Raw genomic sequence first — 17,198 nt, 5'->3', positions numbered from 1 at the left:
AGAGCTCCCCCCACCACACTTCATTTGGTCTCTCCCCCGGGGGTGACCAGCGACCTGTCCCACAAGGAAAGGCCAAGGCATTGCAGCCCCTCGCCTGCTGAGGCGGGAACGGCTTTATTGGAAGCAGGGTGGGGGCACAGGCTGCCCCGCGCTGGTCGGTGCTGCCTGGGGGGCACGTGCAGGAGCCTCAGGCGAACTTCACCAGGCGGCCCAGGGTCTCGGCAGCCTTCCCGCGCACCATGGGGGCGGGGTCCTTGAGCAGGAGCTGCAGCGCTGCGAGACAGGGGGCGACTCCGTGGCCCATCGGAGCTGACGCTGGGCCAGGCCCCCACGCACAGCTGCACTGGGGCCCGTCCCACCCCCTCCTGGCACAGGACGCAGGGCCTGGGCCCTGGAGCCACTCCCCACCCTGCGCGTGGGGCTGCCGCCCGCCCACCGCCCTCCTGCAGCAGGCCGCTGCTGGGAGGGCTCGGGAGCCAACGGAAAGATAGTTTTTCCTTTTTTAGTGTTTTTTAAGCTCTTTTGGAACAGTTAAGAAGTTTCCGTGAATTACTAGAGACGATGAGGTCACCAGTGACAGGGAAAAAATCCTTGAAATCCAGGAAAATCACTTAGTCTCCCCCTGGTGCCCACAGGGTCAGCAGGAACCCCGTGCAGCCCGACAGGTGGGGGGGCGGGGGGGGCGGCGCTGCTAACCGGCAGTGAGCTGCTCCAGGTCCACCTGCGGCCGGTGCTGGGGCTCCGCGTGCAGCACCAGGAACCCTGCAGGCGAGGCTCCGGTCAGGGTGAGGGCCGGCCGGGCGGCGGGGGGAGAAGGGGGCACTCACCCGTGAGCATGGGGGCCGCGGCGCGGACGTCCTCCCAGCTGCTCTTGAAGTAGAACAGGCTGGTGCTCGCCAGGCGGCCCAGCAGGTCCGGGAAGTGGCGCATCTGTGGAGGCCCCAGCTAGTCACGTGCACCCCGCGCTGGCCACGCCCCCCGCACGCCGCTGCCACGCCCCCTCACCAGGTGCTTGCAGGTGGTGTTGAGGAACTCCCCAAAGTGCAGGCCTCGGCCCTCCTGCAGGTGCTTCTGGAAGGCAGCCACCAGCTCCTCACACTCCAGGTTGGGGCCACACATGCGCAGCGCAAACCTGCAGGCCTGCGGGGCGGAGACTCAGGCCCTCGGCCCCGAGCCCCCGCGGGCTCGCCCATCCCCCGACCGACTACTCACTTCAGCCACGGGGGCTTGGGGGTCCCGCAGGTGCAGGAGCAGGGGCACCAGCCCACCCACCACCTGCTCCAGGAAGACGTCCTCGCAGTCCCCATGGCAGGCCTCGTTGAGGTGCCCGAAGAGGCGGATGGACACAGAGCGGAACTCCATCTTTTCCTGGGGGGGAGGGGCGGGGCGCAGACGTCACCCCACAGGATGCTCCCCGCCCGCCCCGCCGCTGACACTCGGCCCGTCTCCTTCCCCGCGGGTCCTCGTGCTCTGGGCCCGGGGCAGGGTCCCCGGAGCAGCGGTGGGGATGCTGGTGGGGAGGGTCAGGGGTTGGGGGTGCCACGGAGCACACTGGGGGCCCCCTCAGGCCCACTCCCTACCCTGAAGGGCCCACCTGGGAGCTCAGGGGAGGGAGCCACGGTGACCACACGCGGCCCCTGGGACCTGGGGAGCCGGGGAGCGGGCGGCAGGGCGGGGGCTGAGGCTCGGAGAGGAGGCGGTGAGGTGAGGCAGCAGGCCCCGCCCCCCAGGCCGGCCTACGCTGTCGAAGAAGGGCCGGATGCGGATGGCCGTGTGCAGCAGCACCGTGCGCAGGTCCCAGGGCTCCACCAGGCCCAGCAGCTTCACCAGGCCCGCCATGGCCTCCAGAGCCACCAGGCCGTGGGGGTCGTCCCCGTCGTCCAGCCCGCTGATCATGGCTGTCAGGAGCTGAGGGCCGTGGGCCCGCACCTGGGGAAGCCCCGCACTCAGCTGTGTCCCCGTCTCACCCAGCCCTGAGGCCCGTCATGGTGCATCACAGCACGACCTGCCCAGCCCTGCCCTGTGTGCTCGCCAGGCGACCCCTGCCCCCACACCACACCTGCGGGGCCTCCCAGCCACAGCTCCAGTGCCCTCGCGGTCAGGGCCCCAGAGGGGCCGGCCGGCAGCTGACCTTGTCCGGGGAGCCCGAGGCGATGTTGGCCAGGCCGCGGAGCACCTGCCGCCGCACGCTGGCGCTCGGGTCCTTCTGCCGGGCCGCCAGGCTGTCCAGCAGCGGCTCCAGGAGAGGCAGGTCGCTCACCACGTTGCTGCTCAGCAGCTGTGGGTGGAGGCGCCGTGACTGCCCGCCCCCAGGGGTCACCCGCCCGGCCAGCCCCCCTCACTGCTCCGCATGCAGACCAGGGCAGCGGCGTCCCAGGCCAGCTGAGGGCCAGGCTGGGCTCGTGACTTATACCCCGCCCCCACTTCTGACCCGTCCCAGCCCCACTGCAGGCGCCCTCCACAGGACACAGAGCAGGGGTGTCGCCGGGTGTGGCCCAGGGGCCACGGGCTTGGCGCTGTCCCCGCAGCAGCAAGCGGGGCCTGGGCAGTGGTTCTGGCTGGGCAGGCCCGTGGGGCAGCCCTGCTGCCCAGGCCCCAGTAGCAGCCCAGAGCAGGCAGCGCCCACCTCGGCCAGGAAGGCTGTGGAGGTGACCCTCTGGACTTCGTACACGCTGCTGTGGGCGCCCAGGAGCGCCTTCGTCACCAGGGGCAGGCGGGGGCCCGCGAACTTCGCCATGGCACTGGGGAAGGAAGCCGCTCTGAGCCGCCCTGGGGCCAACCCCCCCACAGAGCAAGGGTGGGGGGCACCTCCCCTTCCGCTCTGCGCACCAGCACCCTCTGCCCGTGAGCCTGTGCCCAGCTGCCGGGCTTGGCACACCCTCCCCGTCAGGTGCACCCTCCCAACTCACCTTGCCAGTCCTCCTTCGAGGGGCCTCCTCTCCCCAACCCCACCCCCTGCCCCTGGACAGTCAACCCCACCCGAGGGGTACAGCTCCCTTCGCGCCCCCGCCCCACCTTCCACACGCCGGACCGCGGCCCAAGCCGGCCCTCACCAGCCCGCTTGCTCCCGGGCTGGGCCCATGACTCGGGAAGCTCTGCCCCTCCCACATGCCCCTGGATGTCCCTTGTCGGTGCCTTTCCTTGGGTCCCTGGGCACCTGGCCGTCGCCTGCACAGGAGCCGCCCACAGTGCCTACCTGGCCAGCCGGGTGACCCCGTCTTCGTGCCCTGCGGAGGTCCTCAGAGACGCCCAGCCCCCCTCCAGCTCCACGTGCTGCACCACGTCCTCGCTGCCGCCCCGGAGCAGCGCCGTCCTCAGGGCGTCCACCGCCGAGCTGTGGGGACGTGCAGCTCGGCCCCGGGCCCACGCACACACGCCCACGTCCCAGGGCCGTGCAGCCCACGCCGGCTGGCCGCCCCGGCAGGGGGCAGGCCCTGGGCTCACCCTCCCCCGCGCTGGGCACAGCCAGGCGGCTACAGACCATCCCGTGTCTGGTGGGCAGGGGAGCCGGCTCCCGTCCCCTGTTCTGGGCCCGGCCCCCGCCCCCAAGCCTGTTCCTGCCAAGTGCACAGCCACAGCCACCCAGGAGACCCCCACAACTGTGCAGGAATGGACCTCAGGCAGGGCCCAGCCTACTCCCAGATATGCACCTGGCCACTGTCAGGAAGTGTCCAGTTCTGTCCACCTGGGGGATGGCAGGTGTGGGCCTTGCCTACTGCCCCACCCAGAACCCAGCGGGAGGGGCCAGAGTCCAGGGGGCCCAGCTGGAATCCAGTGTCTGCCCCTCTCACCCGGGTGAACCCCCAGCTCAGACGGAGGCATTCAGGACGTGGCCTGGAGAGAGCAGCGTGGGCCCTGCACCTGGCAGAACCTTCCGCACAGCCCGCGGCTCCGAGCGAGCACGACAGGGCCCACAGGGCGTCCGCTCACCTCCCCGACCTCCTCTACCCTGCACGGCGGCAGCTCTCACCGGCCCGCGGACCCCCAGGCGGCGTCCCAGGGAGTTCCTGGCCCAAGGCAGACACCTACCCGGGGGCAGTGCGCCTGCCTGGCCTTCCTCGGCCCATGGTGCGGACGCAGCCCAGTGCACTCGGGCCGTCCCCTCCCCACGGCCGCCCTCACTGGGTGTCCATGGGGAGAACGCGCCCCTCTGCAGCGCCCCCGAGACAGAAAGCACTGTGGGCAGCTCCTGCTGTCCCCTTTGCTATGCCTGGAGTCCAGTCGGGGCCCAGTCACTGGGGGCTGCCCTCACCAGCCACCACGGTCCGTGGGCAGATGCCCCGGGCAGCCTCGAACCCTGCCGCGGGCGGAGACCAGCACTCCGGGCGGCTGTGGGGCGCGGCCGGGGCCTGGGGGAGCGGGAGCAGCGTGGACAGCGAGGGTGTCTCCCCGGCCCGTCAGCTCGCCGCCCGGAGTGTCTGTGGATGTGGCACTTGCAAGGGTCTGCCGCGCTGGCCGACGGCCTCCGTCGCAGCCAAGCCCTGGGCCTGGCTCTGCCCGCGTCCCAGCTCAGGGGTGGCGGCCCGGGGGCCCCTGGGGGGAGCGTGTGGCCTGCAGTCCCCGCGGCTCACGGCCCAGGGGCAGCATCCTGGCGCGCCAGGCCCAGGGCCCGTTGGGTTAGCGTTCTCCGGTCTGTTCACATTTTCCACTTGGTCCGGGCAGGCCCTGGCCGCAGCCCCTGCCAGACTCCGCGCGTTGGTCCTGCAGGGAGCAGCCCTGCAGCTGGGGGGGCCGGGGGGGGGTGGAGGGGCACTGTCCCCAGGCGTCCTAGCCACAGGGCACACCCAGCCTGAGACTTGGGGTGGAAAAGGGGTGACCCAGGCTGCCACTCAGGCTCCAGGGGCCCTGGGCTTACTGTGCTCACCCTGAGGCCCCAGGGACTAGGGTGGGCAGGCAGACCCCCGGGGCTGCCAAAGCTCTGAGGCCCCACCCTCAGCAGGGGAGCTCCATCTCGCCTGGGCCCAGTCTCTTGCCAGGACCCAGGGCCTGCTGGGCCGCCTTCACAGGACTCCAGGGAGGACCGAGGCCCGGTGCCTGCCCAGGCCGGGGGCCGGGGGCTGACCCAGGGCCTCAGGCCTCAGGGCAGGCGGGCAGGCCCCTGCTGAGTTTCTGTCTGGGGCGGGGTCAGAGGACAGGGCCGCAAAGGTCAGTGCTGGAGGCACAGCTCCCTGCAGGTCCTGCACACCAGACCTGGAACTTCTCTCGGTGCCCCCACAGGGCCCCGCCCACCAGGGCCGCCCCAGCACCCACCCTGCAGCCGCCTCCCCCACACCCCGAACCACGCCTGCCCGGGCAGGTGAGGAGGGACGGCCCAGGAAAGCTGTGATCCCAGCAGGACCGTGTGCCCTCGGGCATCGCCGGGGGAAGGGCAGCTCCCGGCACAAACTCGCGCCCTGGCCCGGTGCACGCGCAGTGCAGCCCGCTCACTTGGCAGCGCTGGGGCTGGGGGACCTGTTACCTGCAGGGATCCAGGGTCTTGGAGGCCGGAGCTGAGCTGGCGGCCCTCCGCTCCTTGGCCTGCAGGTTCCGGGGCAGCTGGACGCCCACGGTGCAGCTGACGCGCAGCAGCAGCCCCGCAAACAGCTGGGGGTAGAGCTCGAGCACCGCGGGCCCGGACTCGGGAGCAGACATGACCTCGTGCAGCGCACAGGTGGCCTGGGGACAGGGCCCTCCTCAGGCTCGCCCCTTCCTCTGGAGCCACGGCTAAGGAGGGCGGCCGCTGCCGAGTCTGGGCCCTGCTTCCCGGGACCCAAATGAGCCCACAGCCGGCCGGCATGCCCCCGTGTGCCCTGGGGGTCTGCGTTCCGGGGCAGTGAGGGGGGGACCCCTGAGGGGCCAGGGTGTGGCCAGGGTGAGGGGCACAGTCCTGCCCGGCTGGGCCTTTGGGGGCAGGAGGGAGGCTCAGGGTGCACGTGGCCACCCGGGGATGGCCCCTGACCATCTGCTCTTGCCTCCTTAGCAGGGAGGAGGAGGGAATTCTCACAGCTGCTTTACTGCTGAGAACGTTGCCAAGCCGGGTTTATTTTTTTTTCCGCAGGATGAAACAGAGTGGTCTCCCGTGGGGACCAACACCTGCAGGAACTTTGCGAGGCCGGGCTCCAAGCTCGCTGGCTCTGGGGCTCCAGTCGGCCGCCAGGTGCCTGCTGGGCGGCACCCAGGCCACCTGTGGGGCTGTCCTGCCGGTGGGGCGAAGGGAGCGCGGGGCCAGCACTCACCGCGAGGGGCAGCTGCGTGGCCACGCGGTCGGGGGAGCTGCTCAGCAGGAAGGCGCGGCTCTCCTTGAAGGGCACATCTCTGCTCATCCTCTCCAGGAGCAGGCCCAGGACCTGTGTGCTGACACCGGGCTCCATGGCCAGGGCCCGCCACAGGGTGCAGGTGTGGCTGCAGCGGGGCGAGGGAGGTCAGCTCAAGGTGGTGACCCCCAGCTCCCCGCCTCCCACGTGCCCACCGGCTCTGCTGCGGCCAGGTGGGAGACGGTGCCCAGCCTGACCTCGGGCCCGGGTTCTCGCCTCCCCTGGGCCCAGGGGCCCGAACGCGGAGGGCCTGCCTGCAGTTTGGGGGGTGGGGGGCGGCCGGCAGCACCTACAAACCCCCTCCCAGAGCGGCGAGCAGCGCGTGGCCAGAGGCCGGGTGCACTGGCAGGCAGCCTGCGGGACGAGCAGGCGCAGCCGGCAGACGCGGGCACCCAGACACCCAGGAAGCGGCCGAGCTCAGTGTCTGCATCCGCACAGAGAGAAGCGACAAGCTGCACACGCCTGCCGCGTCGGGGACTCCAGACGCGGACCCAGCAAATGAGGAAGAGCCGGCGGCCGCCTCGGGGAGGCCATGCAGCGCCGCGCTCGGCAGACACGCGTGGGCGGCCTGGACACGAGGAGAGAGACGGCGAACTGGAAGATGGAAGAAGAAACCAGCAGCACCCAGCGGGGGAGGGGCCGCGGTGGCAGCCAGAGGACGGGGGGGGCGGGGGGCGGCCCCGGGTCTACGGGCACCGCCCACCCGGAAGCAGAGGCGGAGCCTGAAGAGAGCGGGCTGAGACCCTGACTCTGACCCGGGCCAGGACGCCACACGTCCCAGCGCCCTCGCAGGGTCGCGGGCCGACCCGCGCGGGCGCGACCCCGTGACAAGGGACGTCTCCTACACAGCGAGGAGGGCGCGCGGCATCCCCAGACTGGGCGCCGGCCGACTCCAGGAGCCAGAGGCGACGCGCCGTCTCACACGCAGTGAGCGAGAACTCGCTCAACCAGAGCTCCAGGCGCCGCAGAGGAGAGCGGCACCAGACGCAGTTCCAGGCACAAATTGCAGCGTTTTGGCGGCAGCCCTTCAGGCCCGTCCTGGAGGACGCACTTCGAGTGGGGGGAGGGCGCGGGGAGCACTGGTGGCCCTGGGACAGACACGCACATCCACTAGGACGGCGAGGACGCTCTGCAGGGCGGCGGTGGTGGGCGGTGGGCGGCGTCAGCCCCCGGCGCACACCCCGAGCAGCCACACCCGCTGCGGGACCAGCGGGCGTCTGAGCACCACGCTCCTCGTGGACACCGAGACCTGGCCTCCCGTGATTTCCCGTCACGAGACGTCCTGCTCGTGGTTTTCTCCCACCACCGACAGGTGTGGACCTGTTCGCCCACAGGCCGTGCAAAACCAGGTGGCAGGTCACGTGTGGGCGGGGCAGCACGTGCCCACGCCCACCAGGACTGCCTGCTCCTGCCGCGGCCGGTGCGGTGCCCACAGGACGCCGCTCGGCCAAGCAGAGGGGGTGGGTCCACGCTCCCCCGGAACAGCGCCCCACCGGGCTCTGCCATCGTGGCCCCCGAGTCCCCGCCGGCCCCGGTGAGGGGGCGGGTTTCTCAGTGAGTGGCACCCCGTGAAAACGGAAGCCGGGGGAGGAGCCGGGAGTCCGGCCAATGTGGGCAGACGCGGCTGCAGAAGGACCACCGGGGACCACCGTGGCACCGGCCCGGGGCCGGAGGGAGGGGCGCACGGGGACGTCCCCTGCACACACGTGGCCATTTGTAGGGCGACCGCTGCAAGAGCAGAAGCAGAGTGTGTGGCTCCCACCACAGTAACTGAGCGGAAACAAGTCGGCTCGTGAGGAAGCCCTGTCAGCCTGCCGAGGACGCGAGCAAGGGCACAGGGAGGAGAGGCGGGCAGACAGGCACGAGGCCGGAGAGCGGCGCCCCCACCACGTGAGGACCGAGGATGCTGGCCGGGTCCTGGTGGCAGACGAGCCACCCGCAGAGGGTCACCCCAGATGCGCCTCAACGCAGAACTCGAGGTGACGGCCCGGGAGCTTCTGCAAAAGCACGGGGCAGCCCAGACGCGGCGGGCCCCCACCCGCGGCGCGGACAGCACAGACAGACAGCACCAGCAGGCTTGCTGCCACGGCCACGGCCCCGGCCGCCTGGAGAGCGAGCGGCGGAGGGGAGGCAGTGCCCAGGCAGGACGGGGCACCGGCAGGCTCGCAGCTGGGAGTGGGACGTGGGGGCGGGGCCCTTCCCTGGCTCCCAGGGAGAGCCAGGCCCCGGTGTCTGCCCACAGACAGCGGTGTTGCCCCGCAGGGGACAGGCCAGGGGAAGTGGAGGGCACAGCCCACGACAGCGACCCGAGGGCTGGGGTGTCCCCCCCGACCCCAGGACCTGGGGTCCCCCTGGCTCCCTACGCAGAGGAGCAGAGCAGAGGCGGGGGGAGGGGGCTGGGGGCACAGGGCACCACACTGAGGCAGGAGGGCCACCCACACCCGCGCCCACCCCTGCAAGCTGGCGGTGCCCGGTACCTGTCGAAGGGCAGGGGGCTGCCCAGGAGGCTGGACACCACGGCTGGGCAGTGCTGGGACGCCAGGATGTGCACGCTGTGCTGCGAGGCCTGCAGGACGTGCGCGTCCCGGGTGTCCTGCACCCTGCAGCGCAGCACGCTCACGATCTCGGGCACCTGCGGGCGACAGGCTCCGTGGTCAGGCCGGGGGCGGGAGGGAAGCCCCGGGAGCTGCAGCGCTTCTCAGCGCGGCCGGGGTGGGCGTGGGCAGCACCTCCAAGGCCTCCCTGCACCTGGCGCTGACCCTCAGGACCGGAGTCCTCACCAGCTCCGGGCCGTCGGCCCCGGCGCCTTCCCATTTCCTCTCCTCACCTTACTTTCTGAGCAGGGCGACCTCTGCTAAAACCTAACCTCAGTCTTCGAACAAAGGAGAGTTTGTCCCTATCAGGCCCGCAGGGAAAGGGGCGGAGCAGTGAGGGCCACGCCCCCTGCCCGGACTGCACCACGCCCCACCCTCCCCGGGCAGGCCCCGCCCCCGGACAGGCCCCTCCCCTCCCAGAAGGCCCCGCCCCGCCCGGAAGGCCCCGCCCCGCCCGCCGCACCTTCTCCTGGAGCAGGCTGCCCCGCTCCTTCAGCAGGCAGTTGATCAGGACGGTGGCCGCGCGGGAGCAGTTCTTGTCGGGGTCTCCCAGGCTCTCAAACAGGGTGAGCAGGAGGCTGATGAGCTGATCCGGCGGCAGGCGCTTCGCAATGATCTAGGAGGAGCGCTCCGCGTCAGAGCTGAGGCAGGGCCTCCGGGAAGGGCACTGCCCTGGCGGGGGCTCCGGGCCGGCCAGCGCCCTCAACACCCTGGGCTCAGCAGGGCGCCGGCAGCAGGGCACGGCTGCTTCTCTGAACGAAACCCGACGACGTTGCTCCCATCCCCGCGCCCCAAGCCCGCTGGCCGCAGTGCCCTGCGGGGCCGCGGGAGGCACCAGGCTCCTGCCGGAGGCCCTCCGTGGCCTGGCGGGCAGGTACCTGCGCGATGCTGTGGCAGGTGTGGAAGAGGATGGCAGGGTCGGGGTGCACCAGGCCATCTTTGAGGGTGAGGAGCCGCTCGGCCACGTCGTCCTGGTAGTCGCGGGAGAAGCCTGCAGGGACGGGACGGAGCGTGGAGCTGGGCGGGGCATCCCGGCCGCCGGAGGCCCGGACTCTGCTCCTCATCCCCGTGGCACCTCTGCCCAGGCAGGGGCTCACCCTCGTAGCCCAGCTGGAGGTAGAGCAGGGAGTAGACACAGCTCACGGCCTCCTGGCGGGTGGCCGGCCACAGGTCCGCACACCGTGGGGAGAAGAGGCCGACGAGCAGGCCCAGGTTGTGGAAGGGCACCAGGGCCTGGAGCGGAGCAGGGGGGCGGGAGCTGCGGGGACCCTGGGCAGCTGGGGGGGGGGACACGGGGCCCCTGGGGAGGCCCGCCCCTGCCACCCCAGTGTGGGCCCCACTCAGCTCCGCCCTCCCACGCCCAGCTGACGGGGCCCCAAGAGGACGGGAGGCCCAGGCTGGCGGGCCTGCGTGTGCTGAGAGTCGGAGGGCAGCCGAGGGCAGCTGACTCCGCCACCGCCACCGCCACCAGGGCCCCGCCCCCGCCACCAGGGCCCCGCCCCCGCCACCAGGGCCCCGCCCCCGCCTTCAGGGCCCCGCCCCCGCCTTCAGGGCCCCGCCCCCGGAAGGCAAACCCCTCAGGTGAGGGAAACCCCTTCTGCATCAGAACTGGGTCCGGGCCGCGCTTCTCAGAGCCTCTCCTCTCCTCAAACGCGGAGCCTGGCCACCTCCTGCCCTGGGACTTGCAGCCCCAGCCACCACCCCCGGCTCACACCACTCGGCCTTCCTGCCCCACCGCCTCCGTTCTGGCCCTGGGGTCGCCAGCGTGGGGACTGGCGGGAGGAGGGGAGGCAGGAGTGTGGGAGAAGGACCCCAGGGACCAGCTGAGGTTCGCCTTGGCCAGGTCAGAAGTCCGTCACGGCGCGCACAAAGACACGCTGGAGGGGGAACAGCCACGGAAGCGCCCGCGTGGGCAAGGCCTGTCCGAGGGGGCACCCAAGCAGACAGCCGCTGGGAGACACACGGCAGGGCTGGCCACATGAAGAATGCAAGTTCAGGTGCATTTTAAAAAATAACCAAACACCAAGAGAAAAAGCCGACAATTATCCTGACAGATGAAAAAAAGACATCTGGCGACACCCAGTCTGTGCTCCTGACAACTGTGCTCGCGGGGCCGCGGCTGGGGCTCTGGGCGCTGCGGCAGCGTCCCGAACGCCAGGGCTGCGGGTTCCACCCCCATCAGGGCACGCGCAGGAAGCAACCCATGGGTGCATAGGTCAGTGGAACAACAAATCTCCCTCTCGCCCCCTCCCTCCCTCCCTCCCTCTCTCTCAAGTCAGTAAATTAAAAAAAGTCCTCATCAGGCAAGAAGGGGCTGGAAAGAAGTATTCTAGACCATGAAAGGCAAGACCTACATCCAAGATTACTCTGTCCAGCAAAGCTGTCATTTAGAATGGAAGGGCAGATAAAGTGCTTCTCAGTTAAGGGCAAGTTAAAGGAGTTCATCATCACCAAGCCCTTATTACCTGAAATGTTAAAGGGACTTATCTAAGGAAAAGAAGATAAAAAAATATGAACAGTAAAATGACAACAAACTCACAACTATCAACAAATGAACCTAAAAGAAAAGAAAAACAACAAAAACAAAAACTAAGCAAACAACCAGAACAGGAACAGAATCAGAGAGCTGGAGAGCACACGGAGGGCGTTCAGTGGGGAGGGGAAGGGAGGAATGGGGGGAAGGTACAGGGAAGAAGCAGCATAATCCCTAGGCATAAAACAGACGGGGAGAGATAAAAATGGTGCAGGAAACAGAGAACTCAGGGAACTTACATGTGCAGCCCCTGGACATGAACTAAGTTGGGGATGCTGGAGGGCTGGGGGGTGCAGGGTGGAAGGGGATAAAGGAGGAAAAATTGGGAAAACTGTAATTGCATAATCAATAAAATTTTTTTTAAAAGAGCCCTCATTAGAACGAGTAGGGAGCTGTGGAACACGAGAAAGAATGAACGTGGCCCAGGAGGCCGAGCCTCGTGCTCAGCAGCGGAACCACCAAAGGCGGGGCCACGGCTCCCGAAGGGCCAGGCGAGGGGGGGGCCGCAGCCTGCCAGTGCTGGGGGGAGGGCCAAACCCCAGGTCCGCACGCCCCGTGACCGCCTGTCTGGGCGGCACAAGGACACTCACTGGCTGAGATCTCACCAGAAGTAACGAAGGGGTCTTACAAACTACCCAGTGACCGAGCACCCCAAACCCACGCTTCCCCAGGCGCCAGCAGCAGGCGGTCACGGCACAGCTGAGGGAAGAGCTGTGCTGACAACCACATCACCCCTGTGATGGGCGGGACCGTCCACACAGAGCTGCTGGCTCCGCTCCCGAGTTCCCCGCGCCCGTCACCCCTGCGCCAGGCACGTCAGGGACCAGGCACCTCAGGGCTCGGCCCTGTTGGCCCAACATCACCTGGACTCACGGCTCTGCAGGGACGACACCGCAGCACACAGCCCCGAGGGCGCCTGGGGCCGCCCTGCCCACTGGCAGCGGCCGCCCACACAGGGTCCACCTCCCCAGCAGCACCCTGCAGGGCCAGGCTCCATCTGTGCCCACACTGCCGCGTCCACCTCCGACGCCCTCATGTCCTCCTCTTGCACCCGGCTCCCCAGCACGCTCTCCCTCAGGTGGGACACAGCGCACCTCAGCGCTGGCGGGCGCACGGGCTCTAAGGACCAAGGAGCCCCTCAGGCGGGACTCGGCGTGGCCAGCTCTGAGGACACACCTGGCCCGGCCCGGCCCTCCATCTGTGTCTGCAGGGAGAGCAGGGGCTCTCTCTGGGTTGCGACAGGAGCCCAGGGTGATGGCCGGCTGACAGCCAGAAGGCCCGCCGGACGCTGGGTGACACGAGGGTGGCAGACCTGGAGCTCAGGGCCAGGAAGGGGGCCACCCGGGGAGGGGCCACCCGGGGAGGGGCCACCCGGGGAGGGGCGGGGCAGCGGGCCGCCCGTCACTCACGCTGACGTGCAGGTGCTCCAGGAAGAACTGCAGCAGCCCCGCGCTCAGGCCCAGCGCCCGCGCCCGCTCGTAGCCCCGAGGGGACTTGATCCACGGGCTCAGGTGCTGGGAAAGAAGGGGCCTTCACACAGGGGCCAGCCTGGGGGACGTGGGGCCCAGGAGCCCGGGCACCACGGGCAGGTCGGCCACCCTGCCAGGCCTCCCTTCCGCTTCGGGGCCCGGCAGGGCCTGGTCAGGGCAGGGCACCGCTACAGCTCACCCTGCCCCGCCTCTGTCCTGCTGGCCTGGCCACCCCAGGCGGACCCAGAGCAAGCCGGGCCCAGGAAGGGACGGGGTGGCCACCACCTGCCCATCCCGCTGTCTCGATGGCCCCAGACAGTCGGAAGCTCACACCTGGAGCACCTGCAGCATTTCTGCATCCAGGCAGCATGAGGTGGAAGGGACAGGGGACAGGCTCCAGGCCCCACCTGGGTCAGGGCCTGCCCCACATGCACTCCTGCCCGCAGACCCCACAGCACTGCAGAAAGCACCCAACGGCCCCTGCGCTGCCCCCAGGCGAGGAGGGCCCTGAGGAACAAGTGAGCGTTGGCTGCCAGGTGCCCTGACGCCCCCCGCCCCCGGGGCGCACACCGCGCCGCCGCACACCTCCACCATGATCTGCAGGCCCTGGGGCGTCAGGTTCCGCCGAAGGACGCTCCTCAGCAGGTCCTCGAGGGCGCGCATAGTGTCCAGGTGCAGGGACTGAAAGGGGAGCAGGTGCCGGCCCCACCGGTGAGCCCTCCGCCCGCAGCGGCCGCTCCCCTGCCCCCCACAGACGCGAGCAGGGGCCGAGGGGCGCCCGGCGATACCTCCTGCTGGCCGTCCTCCCCCTGGGGCTCAGGCAGCACCGCCATGACGCTGTGCAGACAGCCGCGGACCATGTCCGTCTGCGCCTGCTCTTCCAGCTCGGGCTCCAGGGAGCTGAGCCGTGAGTCAAGGGCCAGGCCTGTCGGGCCACCCCCAGGCCCTCCCCCCGGGAGCCCACGTGCAGAGAAGAGGATACACCAAGTGGGTGCAGGCGAGCATGGCCTTCTTCCGAATGCGCGTCCGCATGGAGTCCGGGGGCTCTGCCTTGATGAAGTCCTGGGGGCAGCGCGCGACTCAGCCCCAGGCCAGGGCGCGGCTGTCCTCCCAAGCAGCCGCCCTGACTGTGCCGGGGCCCTGGCTGCGAGCACCTCGGCCTCCCCAGGCCTACCTCCCCTCGTCGGCCCCAGTGCCCTCCAGCCGCCCGGGGACCCGCCAGGCCCTGCGCGGCCTTACCATCATCTGGGCCACCAGCTCTGCCTTCCGGGAGAAGTGGAAGGAGCCGGCCTGTGCGCTGCTGCAGATGGCCTGGCACACCATGCACACGCTCTGGACGAGGCACAGCTGCAGGGCCGGGTCCTGCAGGGAGGGCCGGCTGCAGGAGGCCGCCAACGCCCACTGCGCGGCGTGGGTCCGCCCTGAAGTGGCCGCCACTGCCTCTCTGCCCACGGGCTTGAGCCCAGAATGGGTGGCTGCCCACAGCAAGAGGTTGGACACTCCACCGCCCCCCTGCTCTTAAGGGCTTGTCAAAGCCACCAGGACCAAGAGGGCACCGTGCAGGAGCCGTGAGGCACTGGGTTTTGCCTGGCCCAGGCCCTGGGGTCCCTGGGTCGCAGCCTTGGGCAGGTAACTGCAGGCGGATGGCAGCCCCATCCCCTGCACCCTGAGGGTGGCTGAAAGGGTCCCACAAGGAGGCAGAGCAAGCACACCCAAGAAGAGCCCCAGGACAGTGGGGCTGCCCTGCCAACGCTCCCAACTTGGCCTCTGGGGGCCAAGGAGGGGGGTGTGCGCCCCACCCCAACCCTAATGGGCGCAGGGAAAAGAGAAGTCTCAGGACAGCCCCACCCCCAGCCAACCCCAGGAGACCAGAGGGTCTGTCTTCAGGGGCTGGGCCCGATGGTCCAAGGGAGCGGCTTCCAGGTTAGTGACAGAGGTTCCAGAGGGAAACGTGTTAGTGAGGCCGGAGGCCGCCGTCACTGGCTGCAGAGCTCAGCCCGTTCCCAGTTCCCCGGCGCTCACCGGAAGGTCAGCCCCCTGAGCATCAGGGAGCGGAGCCGGGAGGCGGGCTGCGGTGCGGTGCGGTGCGAGGCCCCCTGCCCCCGCCTGCGAATCCACCGGATCCACCTCCGCTGCTCAGAGGGCAGAAGGCCCCCTTCTTCCCACCCACCGTCCGGAGCCTGGGCCCGAGCCCGAGCCCGAGCAGGGGAGGGGCTGCTCCGAGGTGCACGGGGACAGGCCCTGGGTGGGGCTCCAGAACGCTGTCCCCAGAGACCGGGAGCAGGAGGCCCCCGGACCAGGAGGCCCCCGGACCAGGAGGCCCCCGTGGGCGTCCCCACGGCTCCGGCCCCAGAAGCTCAGCCCGCCCAGCGGAGAGAGAAAGGCAGAGTCGCACTTATCTCCTACACACTGTACCTTGGTCTCTACCTTTATTCCCAGAACCTGAACAACGAAAAGCGAGAGGCGTTAAAACGCGAGACCGGGGCCTCGGCGCCCCGCCCCCAGGCCCGCCCGGCGCCCACCTTGGTGCTGAAGCACTGGAACACGTTCCGCAGGATGTCGGACTCGGCCCTGGCCAGCACCAGCTCCCGGGGCGCCTGCGCCGCCACGTGCCCGTAGCACAGGATCAGCGCGCCCTTCACGCGCTCCGCCTCGTTCTCGCTGCGGTCCTGGGGGGCGGGGCGGGGCGCAGGGCTCAGCCACACAGGGGGCCTCGCACACCTCCCCCCCTCCCCAAGGGCGGGCGCCAGGGAAGAGAGCAGAGCCGCCAGCGACGTCAGCGGCTCGACCTGACCCCACCCAACCCCAGGAGAGCCCGTCCCTCCCTCGGGGGGGGGGGGGGGAGATAAGCCAGACTTAAGCCGTTTGGGGACCAAGGGACAGAGGCCAAAGATCTGAGTAGGGGACCAAGGGGCAGGGGGTCAGGCAGGAGGAAGAGCTGGGGAGCCGAGCCAGGGTCCCCTCCGTCCTCGGGGCCTGCTCACACCTGCCTGCCCACACCTGCACAGCCAGTCCCGCCCTGAGATTCTGGCACAGGGACAGGCACCAGGAGACTCAACCCTGAGTGACAAGGCGTGGGTGCAGGCATGCGGTCCCCACGGTCCTGCAATGGGCTTCGGCAAGAATGCTGCCTCCGCCAGCCACCAGGGGGCAGCGGACCAGCAGAAGGCAGGTGGGACAGTGGAGGGCGGCGTGCCCCTTTGTGAGCAGCTGGGAGGGAGCCCCCACTCGGTTGCCCAGCCCAGGAGGAAGCAGAGACTGGATGCATCTCCAGCACCTGCCCCGCCCCCCCGCCTGCAGGGCACCCCGAGCCCGGGACGGCCCCCATGAGCTCCTCCCGAGCCTGGCTGCTGCTGTACCTTGAAGATGTTGAAAATGCCCATGGACTTCCTGGACATGTCCGACCTCACGAAGTCCTCCAGCTGGGCCAGGGTGTCATCCAGGTGGGAGATGGCGCAGATCCCAAAGCAGCCCGCCAGGCCCTGGGGAGGCGCGCGGGGCATTCACACCGAGGCGGGGACGTGCAGGCGCGGGGCAGGAGGCGCACGCACACGGCACATACGAGCCCACACCACACGGCTGCCTCTGTGCGCAGCACACACGCGTGCGCACACGCCCTCGCCAGCCCCGCGCCTGAGAGAGGACAGCGAACGCCGCCAGCCGGCCGTGGGCCCGGGGCTCCCGGGGGTGGGGCCGGGCGGGCACCTCACGCTCAGCCTCCTCCTGGTATCTGGCCGTTTCCAGCAGCTCCCGCAGCAGCTTCCGCACCACGTCCTTGCTGGAAGCGGCGCCCAGGGCGGTCCCCACGCATTTGTACAGGAAGTTCTGCGGCAGAGCCGGGGAGAGTGCTGTGCTGACGCCGGCAGAGGGGGCCCGGCACGCCAGCCAACGTGGGAGGGAGGGGCTGCTGGGAACCCAGGCACTGGCCACGGTACTGGCCACCAGCCACTCCGAGGCAGCCCACAGGCCTTCTCCTCCTAGCTCTGCCAGGGCCCCATGGGCCACCAGACAGGCGTAGGCAGCAAATGACACAGAATCAAAGTACAGGAACTTGGACCCAAGGACCATTACCCCCAAAACCCCGGCAGGCTACCACCCCACCTCTTCTCCTGGGGCGGCCCCCCCACCTTCTCCTGGGGCGGCCCCCCCACCTTCTCCTGGGGTGGCCCCCCCACCTTCTCCTGGGGCGCCCCCTCCACCTTCTCCTGGGGCGGCCCCCCACCTTCTCCTGGGGCGCCCCCCCACCTTCTCCTGGGGCGCCCCCCACCTTCTCCTGGGGCGCCCCCCCCCACCTTCTCCTGGGGCACCC

At 69.8% G+C, this 17,198-nt stretch overlaps 1 protein-coding gene across 2 annotated transcripts in view; it reads right to left on the bottom strand.

The window, feature by feature from the left end:
• Positions 1–80: 80 nt before the first annotated feature.
• MROH1 (maestro heat like repeat family member 1) overlaps positions 81–17,198 on the bottom strand; it is a 41,604-nt gene continuing 24,486 nt past the window's right edge. Inside the window, exons 21-44 of one of the 2 annotated variants that reach the window (XM_045860808.1) lie at positions 16,595–16,714; positions 16,249–16,371; positions 15,412–15,558; positions 15,305–15,331; positions 14,129–14,251; positions 13,872–13,951; positions 13,678–13,789; positions 13,475–13,570; positions 12,830–12,934; positions 9,985–10,120; positions 9,766–9,878; positions 9,351–9,503; positions 8,771–8,925; positions 6,216–6,381; positions 5,459–5,655; positions 3,197–3,334; positions 2,627–2,741; positions 2,132–2,278; positions 1,741–1,929; positions 1,213–1,368; positions 1,006–1,140; positions 828–930; positions 697–762; positions 81–273 (exon numbers count right to left, since the gene is read on the bottom strand). In XM_045860808.1, the coding sequence (XP_045716764.1) occupies positions 188–273; positions 697–762; positions 828–930; positions 1,006–1,140; positions 1,213–1,368; positions 1,741–1,929; positions 2,132–2,278; positions 2,627–2,741; positions 3,197–3,334; positions 5,459–5,655; positions 6,216–6,381; positions 8,771–8,925; positions 9,351–9,503; positions 9,766–9,878; positions 9,985–10,120; positions 12,830–12,934; positions 13,475–13,570; positions 13,678–13,789; positions 13,872–13,951; positions 14,129–14,251; positions 15,305–15,331; positions 15,412–15,558; positions 16,249–16,371; positions 16,595–16,714 (2,988 nt within the window). In that variant the 3' untranslated portion in view covers positions 81–187. The remainder of the gene's footprint in view (positions 274–696; positions 763–827; positions 931–1,005; positions 1,141–1,212; positions 1,369–1,740; positions 1,930–2,131; positions 2,279–2,626; positions 2,742–3,196; positions 3,335–5,458; positions 5,656–6,215; positions 6,382–8,770; positions 8,926–9,350; positions 9,504–9,765; positions 9,879–9,984; positions 10,121–12,829; positions 12,935–13,474; positions 13,571–13,677; positions 13,790–13,871; positions 13,952–14,128; positions 14,252–15,304; positions 15,332–15,411; positions 15,559–16,248; positions 16,372–16,594; positions 16,715–17,198) is intronic. The other variant, XM_045860809.1, reaches the window with a different exon arrangement.

The sequence above is a fragment of the Phyllostomus hastatus genome, unplaced genomic scaffold (genome assembly GCF_019186645.2).
Source record: "Phyllostomus hastatus isolate PE091 unplaced genomic scaffold, TTU_PhHast_1.1 phas_scaffold_21, whole genome shotgun sequence".
NCBI lineage: Eukaryota > Metazoa > Chordata > Mammalia > Chiroptera > Phyllostomidae > Phyllostomus > Phyllostomus hastatus.
This window is presented reverse-complemented; position numbering and strand designations above follow the sequence as displayed.